At 57.0% G+C, this 22,766-nt stretch overlaps 1 protein-coding gene across 9 annotated transcripts in view; it reads right to left on the bottom strand.

The window, feature by feature from the left end:
- The window catches only part of LOC117583889, a 57,483-nt gene that overhangs the window by 12,566 nt on the left and 22,151 nt on the right, over positions 1 to 22,766 (bottom strand). For 5 of the 9 annotated variants that reach the window (XM_034272543.1, XM_034272545.1, XM_034272546.1 and 2 more), the window contains 27 exons: positions 22,409 to 22,726; positions 22,007 to 22,348; positions 21,335 to 21,940; positions 20,628 to 21,275; positions 20,253 to 20,570; positions 18,579 to 20,183; positions 18,202 to 18,513; positions 17,801 to 18,139; positions 17,437 to 17,745; positions 16,423 to 17,373; positions 16,044 to 16,355; positions 15,635 to 15,979; positions 15,272 to 15,571; positions 14,244 to 15,197; positions 13,822 to 14,139; positions 13,429 to 13,761; positions 12,745 to 13,371; positions 12,040 to 12,687; positions 11,664 to 11,975; positions 11,263 to 11,601; positions 9,947 to 11,206; positions 9,569 to 9,883; positions 7,897 to 9,504; positions 6,859 to 7,833; positions 5,815 to 6,786; positions 3,748 to 5,739; positions 1 to 3,687 (listed from right to left, as the gene is read on the bottom strand). The exons of 1 other annotated variant lie outside the window; for it this stretch is intronic. In XM_034272543.1, coding sequence (XP_034128434.1) covers positions 1 to 3,687; positions 3,748 to 5,739; positions 5,815 to 6,786; positions 6,859 to 7,833; positions 7,897 to 9,504; positions 9,569 to 9,883; positions 9,947 to 11,206; positions 11,263 to 11,601; positions 11,664 to 11,975; positions 12,040 to 12,687; positions 12,745 to 13,371; positions 13,429 to 13,761; positions 13,822 to 14,139; positions 14,244 to 15,197; positions 15,272 to 15,571; positions 15,635 to 15,979; positions 16,044 to 16,355; positions 16,423 to 17,373; positions 17,437 to 17,745; positions 17,801 to 18,139; positions 18,202 to 18,513; positions 18,579 to 20,183; positions 20,253 to 20,570; positions 20,628 to 21,275; positions 21,335 to 21,940; positions 22,007 to 22,348; positions 22,409 to 22,726 — 21,045 coding nt within the window. The remainder of the gene's footprint in view (positions 3,688 to 3,747; positions 5,740 to 5,814; positions 6,787 to 6,858; positions 7,834 to 7,896; positions 9,505 to 9,568; positions 9,884 to 9,946; positions 11,207 to 11,262; positions 11,602 to 11,663; positions 11,976 to 12,039; positions 12,688 to 12,744; positions 13,372 to 13,428; positions 13,762 to 13,821; positions 14,140 to 14,243; positions 15,198 to 15,271; positions 15,572 to 15,634; positions 15,980 to 16,043; positions 16,356 to 16,422; positions 17,374 to 17,436; positions 17,746 to 17,800; positions 18,140 to 18,201; positions 18,514 to 18,578; positions 20,184 to 20,252; positions 20,571 to 20,627; positions 21,276 to 21,334; positions 21,941 to 22,006; positions 22,349 to 22,408; positions 22,727 to 22,766) is intronic. 3 more of the 9 variants (XM_034272550.1, XM_034272551.1, XM_034272552.1) reach the window with 2 other exon arrangements.

Genomic DNA, 22,766 nt, shown 5'->3' with positions numbered 1-22,766 from the left:
CTATGGGCTGACACGAGAGTAAGGGGTTACCCGTGAGTTGGGGCGGACACACACAGCGGGGACTGTGGCTCTGCACGTGGCAGATGGCACGAATGCCGCATGCCCCTGGGCAGGGATCGCGACACTTAAGATTCAGGCAATATTTGTCCAGAGCACAGTCAGAGTTAGAGGTGCACTCGGGACGACAAGCGGGTGGAGTGCCCATGTATCCCGGGAGACAGTAGCATATCGCCTGCTCATGATAGGCCCGGCAATTGGCGTTGGGTCCGCATGGCGAAGGTCTGCAGGGATCGATTGGTGTACGCTGCGGTATCACAGCGGGCAATGTCGTTTGTGGTGGCTCTATTGTGGCTGGAATGGGATCGCAGCGCACAAAGGCATCGCCCTGCATTCGTTCCGGGCATGAGCAGGTCGCCAAATGGTTGTAGACATGGCAGAGGGCGTTCAGTCCACATGTTCCTGGACAGGGATCCTGGCACTTCTGATTGATGCACGCCTTGTCCCGCGCACACTCCGTGTTCAGGACACACTCTGGTCGACAGCCAAAGTAGGGATCGCCGCGATACTCCGGTAGGCAGCTGCATTTTCCATCATGACACACCGCATTGGGTCCGCATATTGAAGGATAACATGGATCCTTCTGCACGATGGGTTCACGCTGTATCGGTGTTGGTCTACAGGACACGAATGGATCTCCCGTGTATCCGGAGCGACAGAAGCAATTGGGCACATGTTCATGCACTCGACACACTGCCTCATAGCCGCATAATCCCGGGCACGGATCCCGACACTTCTCATTAATGCACGCCAGCGCTGAGGGGCAGTCCGATTGAACTACACATTCCGGCCGGCAGTTGGGCGGAGTTCCACTGTAGTTGGGCAAACACACGCAGGCGGCCGCTCCGAAGCGATTGTGGCATTGCGAGTACGGTCCGCAGGGCGATGGATAGCACGGATTAAACTCAAACGCAGGTCTCGCCACATCATAGTTGGGACGACGTGTGGGTACTGGCTGTGCCACGGATGGTATATTGATAGTTCCAGGTGTGGGTTGTGGTCGATGAATCTCATAATTGATATCGTACACAGGCTGTTGAGGTGCCGTGGGAGAAGGTTGTGGCACTGACGGAATGTTTACCACTCCTGGAGTTGGCACATAAACCGGCGGTGATGGATGTGATGGAATATTGACCACACCAGGTGTTGCTGATGGCACTGGTTGTGGTACAGAAGGCACATTTATAACTCCAGGTACAGGAATTGGTTGTGGTGTTGGATAGCTAACATCTTGGATTGGTGGATTCTGTGGTGGATACGTTGGCTGTGGTACCGAAGGAATGTTGACCACTCCTGGAGTTGGTACATAGCTGGGTGGAGTTGGTTGTGATGGTACATTGATCACTCCTGGCAAAGGTTGTGGTGAGGGAGTTGGTTGTGGCACAGAAGGCACGTTTATAACTCCTGGTACAGGATTGGGTTGAGGTATTGGATAGCTCACATCATGTATGGGTGGATTTTGCGTTGGATACGTGGGCTGTGGTACCGAAGGAATGTTGACCACTCCTGGAGTTGGTACATAGCTGGGTGGAGTTGGTTGTGATGGTACATTGATCACTCCTGGCACAGGTTGTGGTGAGGGAGTTGGTTGTGGCACAGAAGGCACGTTTATAACTCCTGGTACAGGATTGGGTTGAGGTATTGGATAGCTCACATCATGTATGGGTGGATTTTGCGTTGGATACGTTGGCTGTGGTACCGAAGGAATGTTGACCACTCCTGGAGTTGGTACATAGCTGGGTGGAGTTGGTTTTGATGGTACATTGATCACTCCTGGCACAGGTTGTGGTGAGGGAGTTGGTTGTGGCACAGAAGGCACGTTTATAACTCCTGGTACAGGATTGGGTTGAGGTATTGGATAACTAACGTCTTGGGTTGGTGGATACGTTGGCTGTGGTACCGAAGGAATGTTTACTACGCCCGGTTGGGGTTTAGGTTGTGGTTGTGGTTGTGGAGTTGGAGCTGGAACATAGATTGGCTGCTGTGGCACCGGGTAAACTGGTCGAGGAGGTGAGGGTATATTGATGACACCTGGTATCGATGGAGGCGGTGGATAGTACACGTCGTATATGGCAGGACGGTGTACAATCGCTGGCTGAGGTGTGGGATACACTGGTTGGTGTACAGATGGAATATTGATCACTCCCGGCTGAGGTGCAGGTGTCACTGGGTTCACTGGTGTGGGTATAAATACTGGACGTTGCGAAACGGGTGGCACAGGCTGCGGTACAGATGGGATATTCACAATTCCAGGACTTTGCGGCACCGGAGTGTGTGGCGTGGGATAGTTAACATCGTAAACTGGCGGCTGAGGTGTAGGGTACACTGGTTGCGGCACAGAAGGTATATTATACACTCCTGGCTGTGGTGCAGGTGTCGGCTGAGGTACAGAGGGAATGTTAATAACTCCTGGCTGTGGTGAAGGTATCGGCTGTGGCACAGAAGGAATATTAATAGCTCCTGGCTGTGGAGCAGGTGACGGCTGAGGTACAGAGGGAATATTATATACTCCTGGCTGCGGTGCAGGTATTGGCTGCGGCACAGAAGGTATATTATACACTCCTGGCTGTGGTGCAGGTATTGGCTTCGGCACAGAAGGTATGTTCACTATTCCGGGTGCAGGAGGTTGATGTTGCGGAGTCGTAGGATAAGTCACATCGTATATCGGTGGTTGTGGTGATGGGTGCACTGGTTGGTGCACTGAAGGTATATTTACGATTCCTGGCTGTTGTGGATAACCTGGCTGTGGCTGTGGCTGTGGCACAGAAGGAATATTAATCACTCCTGGCTGTGGTGCAGGTGTCGGCTGAGGCGCTGAAGGAATATGTACAATTCCTGGTGCCTGATGAATCGGTGTGTGAGGCGTTGGATAGTTCACATTGTAAACCGGTGGTTTTGGTGACGGATACACTGGCTGTGGCACAGAGGGTATATTCACTAATCCAGGCTGTGGCGCAGGTGTTGGGTATGTAGGTGATGGTGTTAACACTGGTCGTTGGGGAACTGCAGGCACAGGCTGTGGCAGAGATGGAATATTAACTATTCCTCCCGGTTGTTGTGTAATCGTAGATGGATAGTTTACAACTCCTGGTTGTTGAGGATATTGTGGGCTTGGTGGATGGTTGGGAATATTAACAATTCCAGGCTGCTGTTGTTGGATGTACACCAAACCGGGGATTGACACGGGGTAGGGTGGCGATGGGGTGTCGTATATCTGTTGGGGGCTTTCGGCTGTCGGGGCTGTAGGGAAATGAGGAGTGGCCAGAGGAGTGGAATGGTTAGGCGTGCATCCGTTTACACTGTCGGGGAGTATATTCTTACGTCTCGTGGGTATCTCGTAGCAGCGGGTGAAGGGATCACCGGTATGCGAGGCGATGCAGTAGCAGATTGGACTGTGATAGTGAACCCGACACTGGGCATTCAAGCCGCAGATTCCTGGACAGGGATCGACACACTTGAGATGGACACACGCCCTATCAAGGGCACACTCTGAGTTCAAAGTACACTCGGGTCGACACTGGGGCGGAGTTCCATAGAAATCGGGCAGACAGGAGCAAACGGCTTGGTCATTCGATGGCTGACACTTGGCATTGGGTCCACAGGGCGAGGGATCACATGGCGTTAAGGGTGCTGGGACGGACGAAAGGATTAGATTGGGATTCGATGGGGAGTTGCATATCGGATGCTTACATTTCTGGACAACTGGCAGTGGGGCACAGTGGGCCAGAGGATTACCCGTGTAGCCCCTGAAGCACTGGCAATGGGGCAAATGATCCAGCACGTGGCATTCGGCATTGAGGCCGCAGGTGCCGGGGCACGGATCGCGACACTTTTGCTGCACGCACGCCCTGTCCGAAGCACAATCGGAATTCAGGATGCACTCTGGTCGGCAGGCGTCGTACGGATTGCCATAGTAGTCCGGCAAGCAGACGCAGGAGGCAACGCCTCTCTGCTGACTGCATCGAGCATTGGCCCCGCAGGGATTCGGCTCGCACGGATTGCGTATGGGCTGATCATGTTGCAATACTTCTATGGCCGTTGTGGGTATCACGGGGGATTCGTAGGACGGAAGACGTGCTGGAGGCAGACACGAGTTGAACGGATTGCCCACCAGCCCCGGGGCACAGACACAGTTCGGTTGGTGGTTGTACGTCCGGCAGATGGCATTGTAGCCGCAGAGGCCGGGACAGGGATCCTGGCACTTCCAATTGATGCAAGCCCTGTCGCCGGGACACTCGCTGTTGGCAATGCACTCGGGCCGGCAGTATGGTGGCACTCCCAGATACTCGGGCAGGCAACGGCAGATGGCATTGAGGCCATCCTCATTGCTGCACTGCGAGTGGGGGCCACAGGGCGAGGGCGTGCAGGGATCGATGGGTTCCCGTTCAACAGGAGCTCTACGAATCACCTGGCACTGGGAGTACGGACTGCCCGTGTAGCCTGCCGGGCAAACGCATTGCGGACTGTGGTTGATTACGTGGCACTCGGCCAGATAGCCACAGGCTCCGGGACAAGGATCGCGGCACTTTTGATTCATGCACGAGCGCCTCGGCGGACACTCGGAGTCGCTTACGCACTCTGGCCGACAGACGGGCGGGCTGCCGTAATAGCCGGGCAGGCAGGTGCATTCCGCCTGGGAGCCAATCTCGCGACACTGTCCATGGGCGCCACAAGGCGATGGCTGGCAGGGATGCAGCTGAATGGGTGAATCCAGCTGCCTAATGGGCTGGCATAGCACGAAAGGATTTCCTTGCTGCCCATCCGGACAGTGACACAGGGCTACATGATTTTGAACACGACAGTAGGCTCCAGAGCCACACGTTCCCGGACACGGATCCACGCAACGATTGCGTATGCAGGCCTTATCCCAAGGACACTCTGTGCTCAGCACGCACTCGGGACGACAGCCTGCATAGGGATCGCCTTGGTAGAGTGGCAGACAGCTGCAGATGCCATTCGAGCACTGAGCATTGGGACCACAGGGCGAGGGATGGCAGGGATCATCTTGGGACACAATGGGAGCCACTGGATACGGAGTTGGCGCTGGATAGCAGCGGAAGAAGGGATCTCCAAGGTATCCTTGTGGACAGGAACAACTGGGCACATGATTGAGCACCGCACACTGGGCGTACAGACCACAGGCCCCGGGACAGGGATCGCGGCACTTCTGGTTGATGCACGCCCGATGGCTGGGACAGTCAGAGTTGAGGGTGCACTCGGGTCGACAGTGGGGCGGAGTGCCGTAGTAGGAGTCCAGACAGGTGCACACACCTTGTCCGTACTGCTCGCGGCACTGGGCATACTGTCCGCAGGGTGAGGGCACACAGGGATTTACAGGGGGAGGAGACGACTGGCGAATGGGTTGCTGGGGCGGAGGCAGTGGAAGGCAACGCATGAAGGCGTCGCCGGTGTAGCCAGGCGGACATGAGCACAGGGCTCGGTGTTGGCGCGCCTGACAAATGGCATTCTGGCCACAGGCACCGGGACACGGATCTGCGCAATGTCTGGCCACGCAGGCTCTATCATGGGGACACTCGGGATTGGTGGTGCATTCGGGTCGACAGGCGGGCGGAGAACCATAGTAATCGGGCAGGCAGCGACAGACAGCCTGTCCCTGGGCTACGCTGCACTCAGAGTTGGGGCCACACGGCGAGGGCTGACAGGGATCAACAGGATCGATTGCTGGAGGGGTGCAGAAGGGTGCAAAAGTGTTGGTGGATTGTTGGTTAGTGGGGCAAGTGAGGGGGGATTTCTTACGTTCTGCCTGGACAGGCACCAACTGGCAATGGGTGTAGGGATCCCCTCTGTAGCCGGGATAGCAGCTACAGCTGGGAATGTGATTGACGACCTGGCATTGTGCGTTAGGCGCACAGCTGCCGGGACAGGGATCGCGACAATGTTGATTCAAGCAGGCCAAATGGCCAGAACAGTCCGAATTGAGAACACACTCGGGTCGGCATCCCTCGTACGGATTTCCATAGGTCTCTGGCAGGCACTGGCATGACGCAGGTCCTCCTTGTTGTCTGCAAATGGCATTGTTGCCGCAGGGATTCTGCGCACATGGATTGATCTGATCTCTTTCGATCTGTGGTCGTGGACGGCAGGCCGTGTAGGGATCTCCAATGTAATCGCCAATGCAAATGCACGACGGCACATGGCTGACGACCTGGCAGCTGGCTGCTTGACCGCACAAACCAGGACATGGATCGCGGCACTTCTGTTGGATGCATGCCAATTGGTTGGCGCACTCTGAAGATGTTATACACTCGGGTCGACAGCTGGGCGGTGATCCTATGTAGCCTTCGAGGCATTTGCAAATGGCTTTATCGCCTTGTTCTGTGCACTGAGCATTCGATCCACATGGTGATGGCTGGCAGGGATTCACATGAACAGGTTCTCGCTGCACAATCACTGGTGGAGTTCGCTGACACAGGGAGAAGGCATTGCCCGTGTATCCTGCGGGACAACTGCAGTGTGGGACATGTCGAATGACCTGGCAGTTGGCAAACTGCCCGCACGCACCGGGACAGGGATCGCGACACTGTTGATTGAGGCACGCCAAGTGGGGGGCACAGTCCGAGTTGATGGTGCACTCGGGTCGACATTTGGGCGGTACTCCAAAGTATCCTGGCAGACAGGAGCACACAGCCTGCTGATTGGCCACGCGACACTGGGCCTTCGATCCACAGGGTGATGGCTGGCAGGGATTCAGGGACTCCACGGGTGCAGCTAAACAACACATGGGAAAGGATACATTAGCTGGAGGGGTGGCTTCAACAAGAGATTGGCAAGGGAACCTACATTGCATGGTTGTACACTGGGTAAAGGCGTTGCCAGATGTTCCGGCTGGACAGTGGCAGATGGGAATGTGGTTGCGCACCTCACAAACGGCGCCCACACCACAGGCACCCGGACATGGATCCACGCATTTGTTGCGCTGACAGGCCCTGTCCCGGGCACACTCTGTATTCAGGACACACTCTGGGCGACAGCCCACATAGGGATTTCCATCGAATTCCGCCAGACAGCTGCACTGTCCCCCGGCACTGCAAACGGCATTGGAGCCGCAGGGCGAGGGATTGCAGGCATCGCGCAACACTGGAATCGGAGCTGGTGGAGGTTGGGGTCGGCAGCTCACAAAGGGATTGCCCTGATAGCCAGGTGGACAGCTGCAGATGGGCGTGTGATTGATGACGTTGCAGTGGGCCAGCAGGCCACAGGAGCCGGGACAGGGATCGCGACACTTCTCACTGATGCACGCCAAGTGCGAGGCGCAGTCGGGATTGATGACACACTCTGGCTGGCACTGAGGCGGCACACCAAAGTATCCTGGCAGACAGGAGCACACGGCCTGCTGATTGCCCTGATCTCTGCACTGGCCAAAGGTGCCGCACGGCGAGGGAACACACGGGTCGCTGTAGGTATCCTTGGGAGGAGGAGCATCATAGCTAATGGCGGGTCGAATCTTCTGACAGCCACTGAAGGCATCGCCAGTGTAGCCGGGCAGACAACTGCAGTGGGGACTGTGGTTGAGGACATGGCATTGGGCATTGCTGCCGCAGATTCCGGGGCAGGGATCCACACAGTGATGCTGCACGCATGCTCTGGTCAGGTCACACTCGCTGGATATGGTACACTCGGGTCTACACGCGGGCGGAGAGCCAATAAAGTCGGGCAGACACTTGCAAATGGCTTGACCATTCGCCTCACGACACTGGGCATTGGGTCCACATGGCGAGGGCTGGCAGGGACGGGAGGCAATGGGTTCGGGCAGGGCTGCAGGGAGGAGGAGCAAATCTTTGGGTAAGTATGACAAAGGAACATCAAGAAGGGTCTTACGATCGCTCAGGAGACTGCAATAGGTGTAGGGATTTCCCTGGTAGCCCGCTAGGCACTGGCATTGCGGCAAATGATTTCGCACTTGGCACAGGGCATTGGAGCCGCATGTGCCGGGACAGGGATCGCGGCAATGCTGGTTGACACACGCCAAATGGTTGGGACAGTCCGTATTAAGAACACACTCGGGACGACAGCCTTCGTAGGGATTTCCATAGGTCTCAGGCAGGCACTGGCATGCTCCAGCTCCATTTCGTTCACTGCAAATAGCATTGGCGCCACAGGGACTGGGCACACACGGATTGAGTGGCGTTTCTGGGACATCACGCACTACTTGACAGCCATCAAAGGGATTGCCATTATATCCACCGAGACACGTGCACATGGGCGTGTGATTGATCACATAACACTCGGCATTCAGGCCACAGACTCCGGGACAGGGATCGTGGCACTTTTCGTTGCGGCATGCCAGATTCGTGGGACAATCAGAGTTGGAGACGCATTCCGGTCGGCAGTCGGGTGGTGTGCTCACAAATCCAGCGAGGCAGCTGCATTGTGCAGTGGTTCCTTGGGCGCGACACTCTGCGTTGGCGCCACACGGAGATGGTTGACAAGGGTCCAGCAGAGGTGGATCCTGCCGGACAGGCGGCAGTTGGCGGTGGCATGCCACAAATGGATTGCCCGTAAACGATTGAATGCAGTGACAGTTGGGACTGTGATTGATCACACGACACTCGGCATTGAGGCCACAGGAGCCGGGACAGGGATCGCGACACTTCTGCTGCAGACACGCCAAATGCAATGGACATTCCCCATTGCTGACGCACTCTGGACGGCAGGATGGTGGTGTGCCCACAAATTGTGACAGACACGAGCACACGGCCTGTCCGTTGACACGTCGACATTGGGCATTGGGTCCGCAAGGTGATGGCTGGCAGGGATCGACTATGATGGGAGGAGGATCCTGTGCTGGCGGCAGTGGTCGGCACTGGGAGAAGGCATTGCCAGTCATTCCCGGTGGACAGTGGCACATGGCCACGTGTCGGTGAACCTCACAGATGGCATTGGAACCGCAAGTGCCGGGACATGGATCGATGCACTTGTTCCGCACGCACGCCTTGTCATAGTCGCATTCCGTACTCAGGATGCACTCGGGCCGACAGCCAATCAAGGGATTTCCAATAAACTCTGGTAGACAGCTGCAACTTCCCTGGCGGCAGACAGCATTGACGCCACACGAGATCGAGGCGCAGGGATCGCTGGTATCCTGTGGTGGTGGGTCGCGTGGCCGGGCATGGCAGGAGGTGAATGGATTTCCAATCATTCCTGGAGCACACTGACACGTGGGATTGTGGTTGATCACCGTGCAGAGGGCATTGAAGCCACAGGCTCCCGGGCAGGGATCGCGACAATGCTGCTGTTGGCAAGCCAAATGCGAGGGACAATCCTCGGCGATGGTGCACTCGGGCCGGCAGTTGGGCGGAGTGCCATAGTACGAGGGCAGACAGGTGCAAGTGGCGCTGCCTTGGGTGTCCCTACACTCTGCATACTGGCCGCAGGGCGAGGGTACACAGGGATCGCGGTAGACATCCAAAAGCGGGGGACTAGGTGCTAAATAAAGGGATTGTTGGGATAAAGTAACAGATTCTCTACTGCTTGGGGATTCTTCTCTTACGTGGCAGGGGCAGGCATCGGGTGAAGGCATCGCCCGTGAAACCGGGACGACAGCTGCAGATCGGGGCATGCTGGAAGACATGACACTCGGCATTGGAGCCACACACGCCGGGACAGGGATCGGCACACTTTTGATTGAGGCAGGCCTTGTCACGCGGACACTCGCCACTCGAGACGCACTCGGGTCGACAGTTGGGCGGTGCTCCCACATATTCCCGTAGACATGAGCAGATGGCCTGCTCGTTGTTCTCACGGCACTGGGAGTTGGGGCCACAGGGAGAGGGCTGGCAGGGATTCACATACTCCTTGAGGATAGCTATGGGACAGCAGTGGGTTAAGTCAGGGTTGGGACACACACACGACAGAATCTTCAACTCACGTTTCTCTGGCAGACGACAGTAGCTGTAGGGATCGCCCAGGAATCCACTGAGACAATGACAGGTGGGCAGGTGATTGATGACGCGACAGGCGGCATTCAAAGCACAAACCCCGGGACATGGATCGCGGCACTTCAAATGATGGCAGGACTTATCCGCAGGACAATCGCTGTCGGCTACACACTCGGGACGACAGGCCTCGTAGGGATTGCCATAGTATTCGGGCAGGCATTGGCAGGAGCCGGCACTGCCCTCGTGGCGACACACAGCATTGGCTCCACAGGGATTCGGGGAGCATGGCTGGATATGTTCGATCTGTTGAATGATTGGCGGCTGGTGGCAGGCGCTGAATGGATCACCCGTGTAGCCGGGCAGGCAATGGCACATGGCGGCATGGCTGATCACATGGCATTGGGCATTGGTGCCACAAACGCCGGGACACGGATCGCTGCAGTGCTGTCGGATGCACGCCCTATCGAAGTTGCACTCCGAATTGGTCACACACTCGGGCCGGCAGTTGGGCGGCGTTCCAATGTAGCTGGGAAGACAGCTGCACTGTGCCTGATCTCCCACAGCACGGCACTGGGCATAAGGTCCGCAGGGAGAGAGCTGACAGGGGTTCCTGGGCTCCTCATCGCGACGCACTGGCTGCGGGAAGCAGCCCGTGAAGGGATTGCCATTGTGTTGGGGCGGACAACTGCAGATTGGTGCATGATTGACCACATGACAGAGGGCGTTGAAGCCGCAGGTTCCGGGACAGGGATCGATGCAGTGCTGCCGCTGGCAGGCCAGTCTCGGCAGACAATCCGAATTGTGGGTGCACTCGGGTCGGCAATTGGGTGGTGTACCCACATAATCCTCAATGCAGGAGCACACGGCATTGTTGTTGAACACGCGGCAACGGCTGTTCGGGCCGCACGGTGATGGGGCACAAGGATCGGGAGGCGATAGTGCCACTTGTGGAATCTCGCACTGAATGAAGGCATTGCCCGTCATCTGTTCGGGACAACGGCACATGGCAATGTGATTGATTGTCTCGCATATGGCATTGGGGGCACAGGTGCCCGGGCAGGGATCCACACACTTGTGGCGCACACAGGCACGATCTCTCGAACAGTCGGCATTCAGGACACACTCGGGACGGCAGCCCCTGTAGGGATCTCCCTGATAGTCGCCAATGCAGGAACACTGACCATTCGAGCACAGAGCATTGGCTCCACAGGGCGAGGGCTGGCAGGGATCATCAAGGGCAATGGGTGTGGCTGCAGATAGGTGTGAGGTTGAGAGATGTTCACAGTGATATTTTCGTTTCTCTTACGTGGTGCTGGCGGTTCGGGGTAACAATTGGTGAATGGATCTCCCACATATCGAGGGGGACACTGACAGCTGGGCACATGGTTACGCGTGGTGCAGAGGGCATTGTAGGCACAGGAGCCGGGACAGGGATCCACACAGCGTTGATTTATGCACGCACGGCTGGACAGGCACTCGGAACTCTGGGTACACTCGGGTCGACAGTTGGGCGGCTGACCAAAGTAGTTGTGGAAACAGCTACAAATGGCCTGACCCTGGGATTGTCTGCACTGGGCATTGGCGCCGCAGGGCGATGGCTGGCAGGGATCTCTCACAATGTCGTACAGGATTTGTGGTGAGGGCGCTAATCGAGTGGGAATGGGATGTTAAAGATCTTCAGGAGACACACGCTTTGTGGGGACTTACGAGGCACTGGATAGCAACGGGTGAATGGATCTCCCGTGTAGCCTGGCTGACAGGAACACAGAGGGGCATGGTTTATGCCACGACAAATGGCATTGCTGCCACAGGCATTCGGACAGGGATCCACACACTTGTGGCTCACACATGCTCTGTCCAGGTTGCATTCCGAAGAGACTGTACACTCGGGACGACAGCCAGGCGGGCTGCCCACATACTCGGGCAGACAGGAGCAGGTGGCGAGACCATTCAGTTCACGGCACTGGGAGTTGGGGCCACAGGGAGAGGGCTGGCAGGGATTCACATATTCACGAAGGGCTGCAAGATAGGATGGGCATGGGAGCTCTAGAGAGGGATACATGGACTCATGATGTCTGCTTACGTTTGGGCTCAATGCTGCAGTAGCTATAAGGATCTCCCACATAACCGTTCAGGCAGTTGCAGGTGGGCAAATGATTGCGGACATAGCACTCGGCATTCTGGCCACACACTCCAGGACAGGGATCGCGGCACTTCTGATTCACACAGGCACGGTTCGAGGCACAGTCAGAGTCGAGGACGCACTCGGGACGGCAGGACTCGTAGGGATTGCCGTAGTATTCGGGCAGACACTGACAGGAGCCCACTCCATTCTGTTGCCGGCACTCGGCAAAGGTGCCACAGGGACTCGGGTTACAAGGCTGCAGCACCTCCACTGGGTCACGTACAATAATAGGTTCACAGCGGATAAATGGATCACCACTGTATCCTGTCTCGCAGTAGCACATGGCACTATGGCTGATGACGCGACAGAATGCAGATGTGCCACAGAGGCCTGGGCAGGGATCTCTGCAGCGATTGTTCACACAAACTTGGACCGAGCTGCACTCAGAGTTGGACACACACTCGGGCCGACAGTTGGGCGGAGTGCCAAAGAAGTTGGCCAGGCAGGAGCAGGATGGTGTCTCACCCACGGGTCGACACTCGCTGTTGGGTCCACAAGGGGATGGCTGGCAGGGATCACGAGGCGCAACATCCCTCAAAGGTTCAACTGTACATGGAATCATTAGGTGGGACTGGGATAGACTGGGTTCTGGGACAGACTTACAGATCATATGACACTGAACGAAGGGATTGCCCGTGTAACCAGGCCGGCAGCTGCAGAAGGGACTGTGGCTGACGGCGCGGCATTGGGCATTGGCGCCACAAGCTCCGGGACAGGGATCGACACAACGCTGGTTCTGGCACGCCAAATGGGGAGCACAATCGTAGTTGCTGCTGCACTCGGGTCGGCACGCGGGTGGCACCCCAAAGTAGTTGGGCAAACAGCTGCAGATGGCCTGACCATTCCGCTCGCGACACTCGGCATAGCTGCCGCAGGGTGATGGGCTACAGGGATTGCGATAGACTTCAACGGCATCGCGTACGGGACTGCACTGGGAGAAGGCATTGCCCGTCATTCCCGGGGGACAATGGCACATGGCTATGTGGCTCTGAACTTCACAGATGGCATTAGCACCGCATGTGCCTGGACAGGGGTCCGTGCACTTTTGATGGATGCAGGCCAGATGCCTGGGACACTCAGAACTCAGCACACATTCGGGTCGGCAGGAGACATAGGGATCACCCAGATATTCAGCCACACATTGGCACTGTCCCTCGCCCGAACAAATGCCATTGCTGCCGCAGGGACTGGGATTGCAGGGATCACGGAGCTCGTCGTAGGTTGGAGGGGCTGTAGGATTGCGATTTACAGAGAGTTCGGAAAAGGTTAAGGTCAAGAAGGTCTTACGTGGAGCTGGGTGGCAGGCGAGGAAGGCGTCTCCCACATAGCCCTGCAGGCACAGACAGCTGGGCACATGATTGGTCACCCGACACTCGGTCTGCTGGCCACAGGCGCCGGGGCAAGGGTCTCGACACCTTTGTTGGATGCACGCCAAATGGCTGGGACACTCTGCATTGATGGAGCACTCGGGTCGGCAGTTGGGGGGAGTGCCAAAGTAGTTCGGCAAACAGGAGCACACAGCCTGCTGCTGCTGGTTGCGGCAGGCAGAGTACAGGCCACAGGGTGAGGGTGCACAGGGATCGCGATAGGGGGCCACATCTCTCAGGGGAGGTGGAGGAACTGTCAAGGGTCGTAGAGTATTAGCACCACACTTCATCATATTTCTCGATGATTTCTTACTCTCTGGTCGGGGCAGGCAGCGCACGAAGGGATCGCCCATCAGCGCGGGGGGACACCTGCAGATGGGACTATGGTTGCGCACCTCACAGATCGCTTGGTGGCCACACACACCAGGACAGGGATCAGCACACTTGTAGCTGATGCACGCCTTGGTGGCGGGACACTCAGAGCTGGAGGTACACTGGGGACGACAGTTGGGTGGGGCTCCTTCGAACTCGGGGGCACAGGAGCAGACGGCCTGTTCGTTTACCACACGACAAATGGCATTGGAGCCACAGGGCGATGGCTGACAGGGATTCACATACTCGTGGACAATAGCTAGTTGTTTTGGGTTAGGATACAAAATACGCTTGGAATTAGTAACTAACCAACTACGGCCAACAATTTAGTACAACTACTAGTGATAATTGGAACTAGCTTACGTTCTGGCGGTTGATTGCAATAGCGATACGGATCGCCTATGAATCCAGGGAAGCAGCTGCAGAGGGGCGTATGATTCACGACATTACACTCGGCATTCTGGCCACAGCTGCCGGGGCAGGGATCGCGGCACTTTTCCTGCTGGCAGGCTCTGTTCGCGGGACAATCCGAGTTGAGTACGCACTCTGGGCGACAGCCCTCGTAGGGATTTCCAAAGTATTCCGGCAGACACTGACAAGCGCCCGCTCCGTTGCGTTGTATGCACTCGGCGTTTGAGCCGCAGGGCGAGGGATGGCACGGATTGATGATCTCCACATCGTGGACAATCGGTTGGCACTGGGTGAAGGGATCGCCGGTGAGGCCTGCATCACAGATGCACATGGCCGTGTGCGATACAACGCGACAAATGGCACTGAAACCGCACAGACCGGGGCAGGGATCGCGACACTTTCGATTGATGCAAGCACGATTCGATGGACACTCGGAGTTAGTCACACATTCCGGCTTACAGTACGGCGGAGAGCCCACAAATTCTGGCAGGCAGGAGCACGATGGTGTGTCCCCAACGGCACGACACTCGGCATTTGGTCCGCAGGGGGACGGACGGCAGGGATCACGTGGAATTATTTCCTCTCTCTGTGGAGGTTCGATGATCTGCTGGCAGCCCACAAACGGGTTGCCCGTATAGTGGGGCAGACACGTGCAGAAGGGATTGTGATTGACGACACTGCACTGGGCATTCCTGCCACAGGCACCAGGACACGGATCGACGCACTTTTGATTTACACACGCCTGGAGGGACACACACTCGGCGTTCGAGGTGCACTCTGGACGACAGATTGGAGGCGTTCCAATATATCCTGGCACACAGGAGCATACCGCCTGACCATTCGCCTCACGGCACTGAGAATTGGGGCCACAGGGCGAGGGTTGACAAGGCTGGACAATGGCTGGTGCTGTGGAAATGGCAGGGGGAAAAATGGTTGGAATCGCTCGAAGAATATGCAGGAATTTAGTTCTGGGTTCTTACGTGGCACTGGTTGGCACTGGATAAACGCATTGCCAGCATAACCCTCAGGACAGGTGCACATCGGGACATGATTGAGGACCGTACAAATGGCATTGGGGGCACAGGTGCCCGGGCAGGGATCGAAGCACTTGTGACGCGCACAGGCAAGATCCCGGGAGCAATCCAAACTGGTGATGCACTCGGGGCGACAGCCGCTATAGGGATCACCATGGTATTCCGCGATGCACGTACAAACGCCAGCGTTGCACAGAGCATTGGCTCCGCAGGGTGATGGCTGGCAGGGATCCTCTAGCTCCACAACTAAGTACAAATCGATCTTTAAAGTATTTCTGAATGGTTGAACGGGGGACTCGAGAGTCTTACTTGGTGGTGGTGGTGGTTGGGGCTGACAGTGAGTGAATGGGTCACCCGTGTATCCCGGTGGGCAGGTGCAGCTGGGCGTATGATTGATCACATTGCAAGTGGCGCCAAAGCCACAGGAGCCGGGGCAGGGATCGCGACACTTTTCATTGATGCAAGCCTCACGACTGAGGCACTCTGCATTGATGCGACACTCTGGGCGGCAGTTAGGTGGTGCACCCAGATAACCAATCGAACAGGAGCAGACAGGAGCATCGCCATTCGCACGACACTCGGCGTATGGGCCACAGGGCGAGGGCACACAGGGATCGACAGGTGTCTTTTGCACTGGCGGAGCCACTGGCACAGCTTGGGTGAAAGTAGGAGATTAAAAGACTGCTACCGTGGCACTCCTTTCCGTTCGTCTACTTACGAGGCTTGGGGACACAGCGATAGAAGGCATCGCCCGTGTAACCGGCACGACATGTGCAAATGGGACTGTGATTCACGACGCGACAGGTGGCCTGCTCTCCGCAGGTATTGGGGCAGGGATCGATACACTTCTGGCCCACGCAGGCCTTGTCCGACGAGCACTCTGATGAGATGGTGCACTCGGGTCGACAGACGGGAGGTGCACCCACATATTCGGGCAGACAAGAGCAGACAGCCTGTTCGTTGGACTCACGACACTGGGAATTGGGGCCACAGGGCGAGGGTTGGCAGGGATTCACATACTCCTTGATGGCTACAAAAGTTAGGACAGGGATTGTAGAGATTCATTTCCAAGTGGGTTCTTATGTCTGATGTCTTACGTTGACGTTCGGGTAGGCACTGGCGGTAGGGATCACCGGAGTAGCCCGTGATGCAGCTGCAGCTGGGCACGTGGGTGAGGACATTGCAGATGGCATTCTGGCCGCAGGTTCCCGGGCAGGGATCCTCGCACTTTTGCTGCTGACAGGCTCTGTTCGAAGGACAATCCGAATTGAGGACACATTCCGGACGGCAGCCTTCGTAGGGATTGCCAAAGTATTCCGGCAGACACTGACAAGAGCCAGCATCCTGGCGCGAAGTGCATCTCGCATTGACGCCACAGGGACTGGGATTGCATGGGTCCAATCGATCCAATTGCTGAATTCTCTTCTCCGTGCACTGGGTGAACGGATCACCCTCCATGCCCTCGGGACAGATGCAACTGGGTGTGTGCGAGAGCACACGGCACTCGGCCAAGAGGCCACACAGACCGGGACATGGATCGCGGCACTTTTGCTGGATGCACGCCTGATTTGTGGGACACTCAGAGCTGGTCACGCACTCGGGGCGACAGTTGGGCGGAGTTCCAATGTACTCGGGCAGACAAGTGCACGATGGCGTCTCATTAATCTCTCTGCACTGGGCATACGCGCCACAGGGCGATGGAAGGCATGGCTGACGCGGTGGTGGCACTGGCGGCTCAATAATCGGCTGGCAACTGACAAACGGATTGCCCGTATGGCGGTCCAGGCAGCGACAGAACGGACTGTGGTTCGTAACATGGCACTGGGCACTGCGGCCACAGACGCCCGGACAGGGATCGCTGCATTTCTGGTTCAAACAGGCCAGGTTCAGGGGACATTCCGCGTTGCTGGTGCACTCCGGACGACAGAATGGTGGACTGCCAATGAAGGGTTCGATGCAGGAGCAAATGGCCTGCTGGTTGGCAACGCGACACTGAGCATTGGGTCCGCAGGGTGAGGGCTGGCAGGGATTCTCAACGACATCGAGCTCTGCAATATCCAAGCACTTTATATGGACACCAAAGGGGCAGACATTTGATGGTTTGGGCTTACTTGGAACTGGACTACACTGGATGAAGGCATTGCCCTGCATTTCCGCAGGACAGCGACAATTGGGAATGTGATTCAAGACCTCGCATATCGCATTCGTTCCACATATACCAGGACAGGGATCCACACACTTGTGACGGACACAGGCCCGACTACGATCGCATTCTGTGTGCAGGACACACTCGGGACGACAGCCGGTGTAGGGATCGCCATGGTATTCCGGCAGACACGAGCAGACGCCATTGTTGCAGCGACTGTTGGAGCCACAGGGCGAGGGATAGCAAGGATCTTGGGGTGGCAATGGATCTTGAACTGGGATTTTGAAAAGAATTAAGAAATGATTTCCAATTCGGGACACGGGGCTTACTTTTCTGCGGTGGCTCGGGATTACAAACGCTGAATGGATCACCGATATAGCCCAAAAGACAGCTACAGATTGGAGTGTGATTAATCACATTGCACTGGGTGTTGAGGCCACAGGAGCCGGGACAGGGATCGCGACACTTTTGATTGATGCACGCCTGATGACTGGGACACTCTGCATTGATGGAGCACTCTGGTCGGCAGTTGGGTGGCGTTCCCAAAAACTGGGGCAGGCAAGAGCACGAGGGTGTGCCATAGACATCGCGACACTGGGAATTGGCGCCACACGGCGAGGGCACACAGGGATCAAGTGGTTCTCTCTCTACAGGCACCTCTGGGGGAGCTGAAAATGGTTGTTTGATAGGGAATTTTTCCATGGTATTTGAAGATTTCTCTGTCGCTTACGGGGCTGACGGTAACAGCGTGTGAACGGATCTCCGGTGTATCCAATCAGACAGCTACAGATGGGATTGTGATTGCGAACGCGGCACTCGGCCTGCTGGCCGCAAACTCCGGGACAGGGATCCACGCATTTGCGATTCACACACGCCTTGTCGGCGGCACATTCAGAGCTGCTGGTGCACTCCGGACGACAGGCCGGGGGACTGCCAATGAACTCGGGCAGACAGGAGCAGACAGCTTGATCGTTGATCTCGCGGCAACGCGAGTTGGGACCGCAGGGTGACGGCTGGCAGGGATTCACATAGATGGGTACGGCTAAAAGAAGTCATACGACGGTCAGAGGGGATCATTTGGGGGGACAGAGGACAGGATAATCTTACGTGGTTCGTTCTCTACGATGCGACATTGAGTGTACGGGTCTCCGGTGTAACCAATCAGACAATTGCATGTGGCCAGATGATTGACCACCTGGCACTCGGCGCTCTGGCCGCACACTCCTGGACAGGGATCGCGGCACTTTTGATTCACGCACGCTCTGTTTGAGGGACAGTCCGAGTTGAGAACACATTCGGGCCGACAGCCATCGTAGGGATTGCCAAAGTATTCCGGCAGACAGGTGCAGGAGCCAGCTCCACCGCGCTCCTCGCACTTGGCATTGACGCCGCAAGGACTGGGATTGCAGGGCTGCAGCACCTCCACGGGTGCAGCTCGGACAGGGTTACACTGGCTGAATGGATCTCCAGTGAAGCCGTTCTCGCACAGGCACATGGCCGTGTGGCTAAACACCCGACAGTTTGCATTCTGTCCGCACAATCCAGGACAGGGATCAACACATTTCTGGTTGATGCAGGCTCTGTTGGTGGGGCACTCGGAGCTGGATATGCACTCGGGCTTGCAGTTGGGCGGAGCTCCAACGAACTCTGGCAGGCAGGAGCAGGATGGAGAGTCTCCAGAGACGCGACACTCAGAGTTGGCGCCGCAGGGCGAGGGCTGACAGGGGTTCTGTGGTCGATCATCGCGTTGTGGCAGCTGCTGGCAGCTGACGAACGGATTGCCGGACATGCCCGTGGGGCAGCTGCAGAAGGGACTGTGGTTGACAACGTTGCACAAAGCATTGAAGCCGCAGGTGCCCGGACAGGGATCGCGGCACTTCATATTCTGACACGACTGATCAGCCGGACAGTCCGAGTTGGTGACACACTCTGGTCGGCACTGGGGCGGACTGCCCACGTAATCCCGCAGGCAGGAGCAGACGGCAGTGTTCTGCACCACGCGACACTGACTGTTGGGTCCGCATGGCGTTGGCTGGCAGGGATTCTGTTGAATGATTGGCGCCGCCGGCACGGGACGACACTCGAAGAATGCATTGCCCGACATTCGATCGGGACAGCGACAGATGGGTATGTGATTTGTCACTTCGCAAAGGGCGTTCACGCCACAGGTGCCTGGACATGGATCTATGCACTTGTTGCGCACGCACGCCCGATCTCTGGGACAGTCCGTGTTCAGCACGCACTCGGGGCGGCAGGAGACATAGGGATCTCCCTGATATTCGGGTATACACGAGCACTGGCCATTGCGGCACACGGCATTCGAGCCGCAGGGCGAGGGATTGCACGGATCGTCGCTGACTGGTGGCGGGGATGTGGGCTCTGGTGGCTTGGGGTTGCATCTGGTGAATGGATTTCCGATATAACCATCGATGCAGGCGCAGAGCGGCGTATGATTGATGACACTACAGACAGCATCCAGGCCGCAAGCCCCTGGACAGGGATCGCGACATCGCTGATTGATGCACGCCCTATTGGCGGGACACTCGGCATTGATGGTGCACTCGGGGCGGCAGTTGGGCGCTTGGCCCATGAAGCTTGGCAGACAGGAGCACGCGGGCACTCCATTGATGTTGCGGCACTCGGAATTGGGGCCACAGGGCGTGGGCAGACAGGGATCTCTCAGTGGTTCTTGGATCCTTTCGGGCGGTGGCGCTGTTGGATCGGGACAGATTCTTCTGTCAGTTGGAATTCTTCCACAGAATTGGGCGGGCATACACTTACGTGGAATGGGGAAGCAACGAGTAAAGGCGTCACCAGTGAAGCCGCTGAGGCAACTGCAGATGGGACTGTGGTTGCGCACACGACACACGGCATTGCTGCCGCAAGTGTCGCCACTGCATGGATCGACGCACTTCTGGTTAACGCATGCCTGATGGCTGGGACACTCTGAGGAGATGGTGCACTCGGGCCGGCAGGCGGGTGGAGTTCCCACAAACAGGGGCAGACAGGAGCAAACGGCCTGCTCATTGGCCACACGACACTGGGAGTTGGGGCCGCAGGGCGAGGGCTTGCAGGGATCCACGTATTCGTTTTGTATTGCTAAAAGTGGGAATGGATGAGTGGATGAGGGAAGTAGAGTGGACAGATGTGTCTTACGCTCTTGCATTCGCGTGCATTGGCGGTAGGGATCACCCAGATATCCGGTGAGACAGTTGCAGGTCGGCAGATGGTTCACCACCTGGCATTGGGCATTCAGACCGCATGTTCCGGGACAGGGATCCTGGCATTTCAGCTGCTGGCACGCCCTGTTCGAGGGACAGTCCGAGTCGAGCATGCACTCGGGCCGACAGCCGGCATAGGGATCTCCAAAGTATTCGGGCAGACACTGGCAGGAGCCAGCCCCATTTCGATCGCGACACACGGCATTCGGTCCACAGGGACTGGGGCTGCACGGAGTGCTGACCTCAATATCGCGAATCATCTCGGGACTGCACTGCACGAATGGATCACCGGTGAAGCCCTGCTGGCAGATGCACTGCACCGCATGGCTCACCACACGACACTCGGCATTGAGGCCACATCGTCCGGGACAGGGATCGACGCACTTCTGGTTGACACATGCCAACTGGCTGGTGCAGTCCGAGCTCGTTACACACTCTGGCCGACAGTTCGGTGGCCGTCCAATGTAGCTCTCCAGACAGGAACAGGCAGGGGCTTCTTGGCCAACGGGGCGGCATTGGGAGTAGGGACCACAAGGCGATGGGCGACAGGGTTCGACTGGGACAAGATCACGTACGGGTTCAACTGGGAAGGAAAAATGTTAGGGGCAACAATCTCTTGGGGCTTTCTACCTTTCTGCTTACTTTGTGGCTGACAACGGATGAAGGGATTGCCCGTGAAGCGTTCGGGACAGGTACAGAAGGGACTGTGGCTGACCACAGCACATTTGGCACCCACGCCGCAGGTTCCAGGGCATGGATCACCGCAACGCTGGTTCAGACACGCTTGCGAGGGTGCACACTCGGAGTTTGAGGTGCACTCAGGGCGGCAGGATGGCGGGGCTCCGATATAGTTGGACAGGCAGGAACATACCGCTTGCTGGTTGACTTCGCGGCACTGAGAGTTCGGTCCACACGGTGATGGACGGCAGGGATTCGTTTCCACAATCGCTTGCTGAACGGGCGAGCAGCGGATAAAGGCACTGCCAGCGGTGCCATCCGGACAACGGCACATCGGAATGTGATTTATGACATCGCAAATGGCATTCTCTCCGCACGTTCCCGGACAGGGATTGTGGCACTTGCTGCGCAGACACGCCTTGTCCCTGGGACAGTCAGAGTTGAGGACACATTCTGGACGACAGCCGGAGTAGGGATCGCCATGGAATTCGGCCAAACAGCTGCAGACACCGTTGGAGCACTGAGCATTGGGACCACACGGTGAGGGGTTGCACGGATCGACATATTCACCTAGATATGATGGGATTTAGCAGTTAGGGAGAGGACTCGGCATCAGGGAACTACGAATTGGCTTACTTTGAACTGGTTCGGGTGGCGACACACGACAACTGCTGAACGGATCACCAGTATAGCCGACGGGGCAGACGCAAATTGGTGTATGATTCACCACATTGCATTCAGCACCGTAGCCACAAGAACCGGGACACGGATCAATACATTTTTCACGGATGCAAGCCAAATTCGAGGCACACTCGGCACTGATGGTGCATTCCGGACGACAGTTGGGCGGTGCGCCCAGGAACTCGGGCAGACAGGAACAGGAGGGCACACCCTGCACATTGCGACACTGACTGTTCAAGCCGCAGGGCGATGGCATGCAGGGATCACGATCAACACGTTGAATCACAGGCGGTGGGGCTAAAGCAGTTCTGTTAAATATCTCGGTTTTTGGGAGGGAGGAGTGGTTGTTGGTCTTACGTGGCAGAGCATAACAACGGGTAAAGGAATCACCGGTGAAACCTTGACGACACTGACAGAGTGGACCATGATTGCGCACCCGGCACTCGGCATTGATGCCGCATGTTCCAGGGCAGGGATCTTGACAGCGCTGACTTATGCACGCCTTGTCCGTGGCACACTCGCTGCTGAGCACGCATTCGGGACGGCAGTTGGGCGGCAGACCGATGTACAGCTCGAGACAGGAGCAGACGGCCTGGCCGTTGAGTTCGCGACACTGAGAGTTGGGGCCACACGGCGAGGGGCGACAGGGTTGTGTGGGTTCGGCCAGACGGATAGCTAGAAAGGGGACAGGTGTTGACAATCTCTGGATGGATCG

Source organism: Drosophila guanche, unplaced genomic scaffold (assembly GCF_900245975.1).
Source record: "Drosophila guanche unplaced genomic scaffold, DGUA_6, whole genome shotgun sequence".
NCBI lineage: Eukaryota > Metazoa > Arthropoda > Insecta > Diptera > Drosophilidae > Drosophila > Drosophila guanche.
Note: the sequence above shows the minus strand (reverse complement) of the source record. Positions and strands in the feature narration are given on the sequence as shown.